Here is an 8,950-nt window from a genome sequence, read left to right as displayed (position 1 = left end):
ATTTATCCATCCTTATTGTTTATTTTTTTTTGAATAAAAGCATAAAAAATACATTAAAGGTCAATTTAGTCACACATTTCTCATTCCTAAAAATAGTCCTCAATTCCATTAAGCCTTTTCTTTACAAGCATATGGGCAGATTTATTTCCTTCTCTTCTCACATGGTTAAAGTTGCAAGTTTGAAAGCATTCACCTTGCATTTTACATCTTTAATGACTTCAATTTAAGGCATGGTTGGCACATTCATTTTAAGTTTGTTTACCACTCCTAGCCCATCCCCTTCAATAACAATATATTAGAAACATTTGTTATTTGCAAATTCCAATGCTTTGAGAGCTGCATAGGGTTTAACTTGTTAGGGATCACCATAGTTCTAATATCATTTATTGGAGATTATGACAGCTCTAATATCACTTGTTCAGTCAAAAAATCCAATAACACCGATGAAAATGAAATTAAACAAACAAACAATCAATCAATCACACAAAAGACAATAAATTAACGTGGTTTGATTCAACTGACCTACGTTCATGGATGAAAAAAATCTACTAGTTGTAGAAAATTACAAACATACAATCAAATCAAGCACTCGTAATTAATACTCATAAATTCTTTTAATCTCTTTTAGTTTTACGGAGTATTTTCAATCCAAACATATACATACCCATGTGCAGTCATATCATAGGCCGAGATTCAACCTCCACTCCTGCATGGCTCCAGGACCCTAGTATCCACTCATCCGATGTCCCAAATCAGCCTGTCTGTTACGATTCACACTCTTATGAGGTGTTATCCGCTGTGACCTTTTAGCCTCATGATTTTGTTTCACAAAAGGCCCTTCACAAAGAGGAGAATATGTGAACCCTTATATCCCATGGCTAACTCTAGTATACAGTCTATATGGGATTCTTGAATTCACTCCAGGGCCATCACATCTTCCCTCACTCCAACGGAGGTCTACCGTCCTCGGTGGCATATCACTAGTACCCTAGAGCTGGCCTGATACCACTTGTCATGGGCCTAGACTAAACCTCAAAGCCCGCGCAGCTTATACCTATTTGGACTTTCTAAGTCTCCTCTAGTCCATTCGCATGCACCATACTTATCCGAACTCTCTCAATCTCCTTTAGTCCACTCACAAATATACAAATACATAAATATATAAACATACATATCCATAAGACAAAAATCTTTAGTAGTCTTATGAGGTGTCTATCTCATTAAACCCGATAATTTTTTTACATATTTTTCTCATACCTAATCTTATAGAGACTCTATCTATTTATAAGCATACAAACTTGTATATTAAAAATCTTTTTCCTCTTATAATTTTTTTTTGTAAGTTAAACTTGCCTATTAAAATTTTTTTTCTTAGAATTCTTCTTCTGCTAGTTTTCTTATCCATTAAGCAATATCTAACTAATCCCAAATAAATCTTTTATAATATTTGAGTCACTATTCCCAACAATCTCCATTTTGATTAAAATTTCATTAAATCATTTATCTTTTATGTTAGACATGCTTGGCTCTACCTGTAATGAAAGTCTCACAATCATCTTTTTTTATGTGTCTTCATGTTTTATGTAAATCGATCCTTAATCCTTAAAATATGAACTCAAATTTTTCTCTTGAATTGAGTTTCTTTAGGCTTGTCTCTTTCTATTGCTCGAACCATATTCTGATACAACTTGTTAGGGATTACTATAGCTCTAATACCATTTGTTGGAGATTACGATAACTCTGATATTATTTGGTAGGCCAAAAGGCCCTAATCTAGTCACACCAATGAAAGTTAAATCAAACAATCAATCACACAAGTGATAATAATTTAACATGGTTTGGTTTAACCTACTTACGTCTACAGATAAGAAAAAAGATCCACTAGTTATAGAGAATTACAAATATACAATCAAATCAAGCACTCATAATTAATACCCATAAACCAGCTTAATCTCTTCTGATCTTATGGAGTATTTCAACCCAAACATATACATACCCATGTACACTCATGCATCATATCTATGTGGATCTTCTCAATCTCTTCTAATCCACTCACATATATACAAATATACAAACATATACACCTATTAGACGTAAATTTCTAGTAGTCTTATAAGATGTCTATCTTGTAAAATTTTATAATTTTTTTATATCTTTTTCTCATACCTAATCCTATAGAGACTCTATTTATTTATAAGTATATAAATTTATCTATTAAAAATCGATTTTTTTTTTAGAATTCTTCTTCTGTAAATCAAACTTGTCTATTAAGAATCTCTTTTCTTTTAAAATTGTTATTTTATCTATTAAGTAATATCTAATCAATTCCAAATAAATTTTTTGTATATTTAAATTATTATTCTGGATACAACTAAAAAAGGATCTCTGACCCCTTTCATATAGCACGTGAAAGCTTCCATAATTTTACCCTCTTTATTTTATGCAACAATGCCAATTCCTTCGGTTTTGTTTCACTATCGAGAGCTCCATCAAAATTAATTTTTTACGAAAAAAACATGAAAAAAGTATTGTTAAGACAAGGAAAATAAGTTCTTATACAATACTCCACATTAACATTTATTCAAATACTTAAATATGTTTAAAGCAACAAACAAAATATTATTAAAACAAAATTATTAGAAGCATTTTTATGATTAAAATATTCAAATTAGCAATAATAATCATAGTAAAAAAGAAAATTGCAAAAATCAAAACATATTAAGTAGATTTTGATGGGGAAAACAAAATATGAAATTTGCTCTTAAAGTAGTAAGATTTTGTTTATGAACATCGGACAGAAAATTTAGCTTGCTTTTAGATTTGGAAGAATTTGCTCTTAATATACTTAACATGTAAACATGAAAAACCTCAGAATTGGCATCCTAATGGCTTAAAATAAAGTCAATGAAAGAAAAAGAACCTGCAACAAAAAAAAAAAGAAATTGAATTAAAAGAAAATTATGAGTAATATCGGAAGCTGAGAAATCGACTATGGATTGGTTGAAGAAATCAATCTATTGAGAGATCGAAAATCAATGGCTAAACCTTTAAGAGCAGTAAGAGAAACTCTAAAAGAAGGCGGTCTGAACTGCAAGACGACGACAAATATAGTGCCATTGGAGAAGCAGAAGGATGATTCAATCTCTTCAATGGCTTTAAGGCGAAGCCAAAGTCAAGGCTTTTGATCGTTAACATTTTCACAATTTTTTAGCTCTGAATTTTGGTTTTTTTTTTTTTTTTTTTATTATTATTAGGGGCAAAGGAGAAGAAGATGTTTTAGAGATTCATTGTTGCTGGGTGTCAAAAACGTCGACGATTATGAAACATTGTTATCCTTTGTGGTTTTGCTTGGAAAATAGACTAATTTTAAGTTTCGAATGGCTTCAGTCAAAGACAAATGGCAACTAATGGACAAATTGATTGCTTCAGAAAAAAAACTGTAAAGGAATTAACATACTCATCTCTAATTATTGTAAGTATATATTAATTTAAAAAAAGTTTTAATTAATTATTAAAAATCTTTTTGTAAAATTTTTTAAAATCTCCTAATACTTTTGGAAAGATCCCACAAACCCTTTTTTACTTGGACAAATTTAGAAGAAAATGATAATTTCATTTTTTTCTAAAATTCATTTTTAAAGATCTTTCTTTAATAATCACAAAAATTTCACATTTCATTTAAAAATAATATCTTTTGATCAACGACTCCTTATTCACACATGAATTGATTAAGATTTTCAGAAATATATATTTTTACCTCAAAGCATATTTTTTAATTAATTTTTGACATGTAATAAAAATAAACAAACCTGCATTAAATAGAAATAGCTAAAAAGGAAAATTATACCTCATGGGTCTCTGGGTTTTAGCCCAAAACAGAAGTCCAAAGGCCTAGAAATGAAGAAGAAAATATGGGCCGGGTCGGTTGTGAATCAGACCGACTCGGTTCTGCCTTCTACCTTTGCGTTTTTAATTTTTTTTTGGATCTTTTCCACTTTAAACGGCATCATTTAGGTGCCTGCGATATAAACCTAATTTGGAGATCCCAACTCCTCTAGCTCTCTCTAACACGAACCCTATTCCACATCTGGCCACCGTTGAAGCCGCCGTTTGTTCCCGAAGGTGAATCCAATCACTGCTTACAGATTTCTTCCGCCGCGTTTTCCGGCCTTCTGCAGTCGATCAAACCACCAACAAACACCTTCTTCCATTAAATCCTCACTTAGGAACCCCTAAAATCTCCCAAAATCGAAACCCTAAGAGCCCTTTCTCCCTCTATTTTCTGTGTCTTTTTTTTTTTTTTTTTCGATTTTTCCTTTTCCAAACTTGGTGTCCTAAAAGCCTAACCAACCAAATCCTTTAGAAACCTCCATTACTTCACACTCTCCAAACAACAATGACTTCATCTCCTGCCCAAGATGACGCACTCAAGAAACTTGAATACCTCTCTCTCGTCTCCAAAGTCAGCTCCGAACTCGAGAGCCATGTAGGGTTTTCCGACAAGGTTTTGGCCGAATTCATCACCGACATGGGCCGCCACTCTGAGACCGTTGATGAATTTGACGCCAAGCTAAAAGAAAACGGCGCCGAGTTACCCGATTATTTCGTCCGCACACTTCTTACTATTATCCACGCGATTCTGCCTCCAAAGCCCAAGGCCCAGAAGGAATCCAATAAGGAAAACGCTGGTGATGGTAAGAAGGCTAAATTTAAAGCTTTAGCGATTGCAGATGATAAAGATAGAGCGAAAGAGCTAGAGAAGGAAATTGAGATGGAGATGCGAGACCGACAAAAAGAAGATAGAGACCGAGATAGATACAGAGACAGAGACAGAGACAGAGACAGAGGCAGAGGCAGAGGCAGAGACAGAGATAGGAGGGATAGGGATAGAGAGAGAGATAGAGATGGAAATAGAGATAGGAGAAGGCATAGAGATAGATATAAAGAGGATGGTGATGATAGCAGGGATTATGGTAGCCGGGGAAGAAGTAGGGGAGATAATAATAGAGATGGTGATGAGGATAACAGGGATTATAGGAGTAGGGGCAGGAACAGGGGCCGGGACAATGTGGAAGGTGATGAAGATGGGGAGAGGAGTAATGGGGGGTATAGGGATAATGAGCCTGAATTGTATAAGGTATACAAGGGGAGAGTTTCCAGAGTGATGGATTCAGGTTGTTTTGTGCAGTTGAATGATTTAAGGGGAAAGGAGGGTTTGGTTCATGTTTCCCAGATGGCTAGTGGGAGGATTGCGAATGCTAAAGATGTTGTGAAACGGGATCAGGATGTTTATGTGAAGGTAATTTCAGTTTCAGGTCAGAAGTTGAGTTTGTCTATGAGAGATGTTGATCAGAATACTGGTAAGGATTTGCTTCCTTTGAAGAAAATTTCGGATGATGATGCTTTTAGGACTAATCCTTCAGGGGGGAAAGAGGGGCCTGTGATGAGAACCGGTCTTTCAGGGATTAGGATTGTAGAGGATGAGGATGCTGTCCCATCACGTAGGCCGTTGAAGAGAATGAGTTCACCAGAGAGATGGGAAGCCAAACAGTTGATTGCTTCTGGTGTTCTGAGAGTAGATGAGTATCCCATGTATGATGAGGACGGAGATGGAATGCTTTATCAAGAAGAGGGTGCTGAGGAAGAGCTTGAGATTGAGATGAATGAGGATGAACCTGCCTTTTTGCAAGGGCAGACTAGGTACTCTGTAGATATATCACCGGTAAAGATATTTAAGAATCCAGAAGGGTCCTTGAGTCGTGCTGCTGCTCTCCAGTCTGCACTTATTAAGGAACGGAGAGAAGTACGGGAGCAGCAGCAGAGGACAATGCTTGATTCAATTCCAAAGGATCTTAATCGTCCTTGGGAAGACCCAATGCCTGAGACTGGTGAGAGGCATCTCGCGCAGGAACTTAGAGGTGTTGGATTGTCAGCATATGATATGCCTGAATGGAAGAAGGATGCTTTTGGAAAAGCTTTGACCTTTGGGCAGAGGTCTAAACTTTCCATCCAAGAGCAGAGGCAGAGCCTGCCCATTTATAAACTGAAAAAGGAACTGATTCAGGCTGTGCATGATAATCAGGTTCTGGTGGTCATTGGTGAGACTGGCTCAGGTAAGACTACGCAGGTTACCCAGTACCTTGCTGAGGCTGGGTACACTACAAGGGGTAAGATTGGATGTACTCAACCTCGTAGGGTGGCTGCAAAGTCTGTGGCAAAGAGGGTAGCTGAGGAGTTTGGTTGTCGTTTAGGAGAGGAAGTTGGCTATTTTGTTCGTTTTGAAAATTGTACTGGACCAGATACTGTCATAAAGTACATGACTGATGGTATTCTTCTTACGGAGATTCTGATTGATGAGAATCTTTCTCAATACTCGGTCATTATGCTTGATGAAGCTCATGAGCGTACAATTCACACTGATGTCCTCTTTGGGTTACTGAAGCAGCTTGTGAAACGGAGACCTGATCTTCGATTGATTGTTACATCTGCTACACTGGATGCGGAGAAGTTTTCAGGGTATTTCTTCAACTGTAATATTTTCACAATTCCTGGGAGAACGTTTCCTGTGGAGATACTCTATACAAAACAGCCTGAAAGTGACTACCTAGATGCTGCTCTGATAACAGTACTACAGATACACTTGACTGAACCCGAAGGTGACATTCTCCTCTTCTTGACTGGTCAGGAGGAAATTGATTTTGCATGCCAATCTCTTTATGAGAGGATGAAAGGGCTAGGTAAAAATGTTCCTGAGTTGATTATTTTACCTGTTTATAGTGCCCTTCCTAGTGAAATGCAGTCTAGGATTTTTGATCCTGCCCCTCCAGGGAAAAGGAAGGTGGTGGTGGCCACCAATATTGCTGAGGCTTCTTTAACCATAGATGGAATATTCTATGTGGTTGATCCTGGTTTTGCAAAACAAAATGTCTATAATCCAAAGCAAGGGCTTGATTCCCTGGTCATAACACCAATTTCACAAGCATCAGCCAAGCAACGAGCTGGGCGTGCTGGACGTACTGGACCTGGAAAATGCTACCGCTTGTACACTGAGAGTGCATATCGAAATGAAATGTCTCCTACTTCAATTCCAGAAATCCAAAGGATTAATCTTGGCATGACAACACTAACAATGAAGGCCATGGGCATAAATGATCTCCTCTCTTTTGATTTTATGGATCCACCTGCGCCCCAAGCTCTCATTTCTGCCATGGAGCAATTGTACAGTCTAGGAGCTCTAGATGAGGAGGGACTTTTAACTAAATTGGGTAGGAAAATGGCAGAATTTCCTCTTGATCCACCACTATCGAAGATGCTGCTTGCCAGTGTGGACCTTGGGTGTAGTGATGAGATATTGACAATTATTGCAATGATCCAAACAGGTAACATCTTCTACAGGCCTAGGGAAAAGCAAGCTCAAGCTGATCAGAAGAGAGCCAAGTTTTTTCAGCCCGAGGGAGACCATTTGACTCTACTTGCTGTATATGAGGCTTGGAAAGCTAAGAATTTTTCGGGGCCTTGGTGTTTTGAAAATTTTGTTCAGTCTCAGTCCTTGAGAAAGGCACAGGATGTCAGGAAACAGCTTCTCAGCGTCATGGATAAGTATGTTATTCTAGTTTTTGGTTTTAGAATATCTTGTTTTTGCAAAGTGTCCCTGGTCTCAATATTTTTCTTCATGTTTATGCATTTATGATTTTATGGTTTTAACTGTCCTCTGATAGGCAACTTTCTGGCATTTTTAATTTAGGATGTATTTGCAGTTACATTTTTAGTCATAACTAGTAGAACATCTTTATTAATGTTTGACATGATTATTATTACCACAATGATAAGCACTAAATGCAGTTGCTTTACAAGTCGAAACCTACAGAATAATATTGTTTGAGATGTTACTTTTAGCCTAGGTGCTGTACTAGGGATCGTGGATGTCTCTGATTCTCTGAACTTACTTTTTTGCTTTTGTGTTATCCTGCGAGACCCTTATTAGTAATAATCTTCACGTGTTCTACATTAGCATAAACCAGCCAGACTCTCTCTCAATTCATTAATCTGTTAAGAGTCTGTTGAGTTCACTAGTACGAGTGTTGTTAAAAGGTTTTTTTTTATTTTTTATTTTTTATTTTTTTATTTTTTTAATTTTAGGTTCTAACCTGAAAGCTAGTGCTTTTTCAGGTACAAATTGGATGTAGTCAGCGCAGGAAAGAACTTTACAAAGATCAGGAAAGCTATCACAGGAGGGTTCTTTTTTCATGCAGCTAGGAAGGACCCACAGGAGGGATATAGAACTCTGGTGGAGAACCAGCCTGTTTATATTCACCCAAGTAGTGCCCTTTTCCAGAGACAACCTGACTGGGTGATTTACCATGAGCTGGTAATGACTACAAAGGAGTACATGCGAGAGGTAACAGTGATAGATCCCAAATGGCTGGTTGAACTGGCGCCTAGATTTTTCAAAGTGGCTGATCCCACAAAAATGAGCAAGCGCAAGCGTCAAGAACGTATTGAGCCTCTTTATGATAGATATCATGAGCCTAATTCTTGGCGTCTGAGTAAACGACGAGCTTGATATATGTTTTGTGTCGTTGATCTATCTGAGATTTGCTGTTTCTGTTCTGCATGACCTTGTAATTAATTCTATTTATTCTTTTTCCCTATATAAATTTTAGTTGTTTTCTTTAACCTGTTGCTCCCTATGTTCGAATTACCTAATTATGCTGATTAATTTTAGATAAGGTCAAAAGCTAAGAAACTTAGTAAGTAAAAAATAATAGAAAATTAAGATAACAGTTTTTATTAATTCAATAATTACACAATCAACTATATTTGTCTCACACTTTATATTCAATAAAATATTAATTACGAAACCAACTTTATTTGTCTCACACTTTATATTTTATATTTTATTTTTTTTGATACAAATCATATTAAATCATTATTTTTTTATATAAAAATA

The 8,950-nt window shown here is 36.3% G+C and overlaps 1 protein-coding gene across 3 annotated transcripts; it reads left to right on the top strand.

Annotated features, from left to right (window-relative positions):
- The first annotated feature begins 4,056 nt into the window (after positions 1 to 4,056).
- Positions 4,057 to 8,676, top strand: LOC111275406 (putative pre-mRNA-splicing factor ATP-dependent RNA helicase DEAH5). Of its 3 annotated transcripts, none has more exons than XM_022860778.2 (2): positions 4,057 to 7,599; positions 8,170 to 8,676. In XM_022860778.2, the coding sequence occupies exons 1-2, from the start codon at positions 4,397 to 4,399 to the stop codon at positions 8,561 to 8,563; spliced, it is 3,597 nt and encodes a 1,198-aa protein (XP_022716513.2). In that variant the 5' UTR covers positions 4,057 to 4,396; the 3' UTR covers positions 8,564 to 8,676. The 3 variants fall into 3 exon arrangements, with proteins under 3 accessions (XP_022716513.2, XP_089611430.1, XP_089611431.1); XM_089755304.1 differs by having other exon boundaries at positions 8,159 to 8,676; XM_089755305.1 differs by having other exon boundaries at positions 8,140 to 8,279.
- Positions 8,677 to 8,950: the final 274 nt, after the last annotated feature.

The sequence above is a fragment of the Durio zibethinus genome, chromosome 26, assembly GCF_047325235.1.
Source record: "Durio zibethinus cultivar Kanyao isolate XHJ-2024 chromosome 26, ASM4732523v1, whole genome shotgun sequence".
Taxonomy (NCBI): domain Eukaryota; kingdom Viridiplantae; phylum Streptophyta; class Magnoliopsida; order Malvales; family Malvaceae; genus Durio; species Durio zibethinus.
The sequence above is the reverse complement of the archived record's forward strand: the minus strand, read 5'-3'. Positions and strand labels throughout refer to the sequence as shown.

Coding starts and splice junctions, on each gene's coding strand:
- LOC111275406 (XM_022860778.2), top strand. CDS start 4,397: ATGACTTCATCTCCTGCCCAAGATGACGCACTCAAGAAACTTGAATAC. Junction 7,600..8,169: donor CTTCTCAGCGTCATGGATAA/GTATGTTATTCT, acceptor GTGCTTTTTCAG/GTACAAATTGGATGTAGTCA.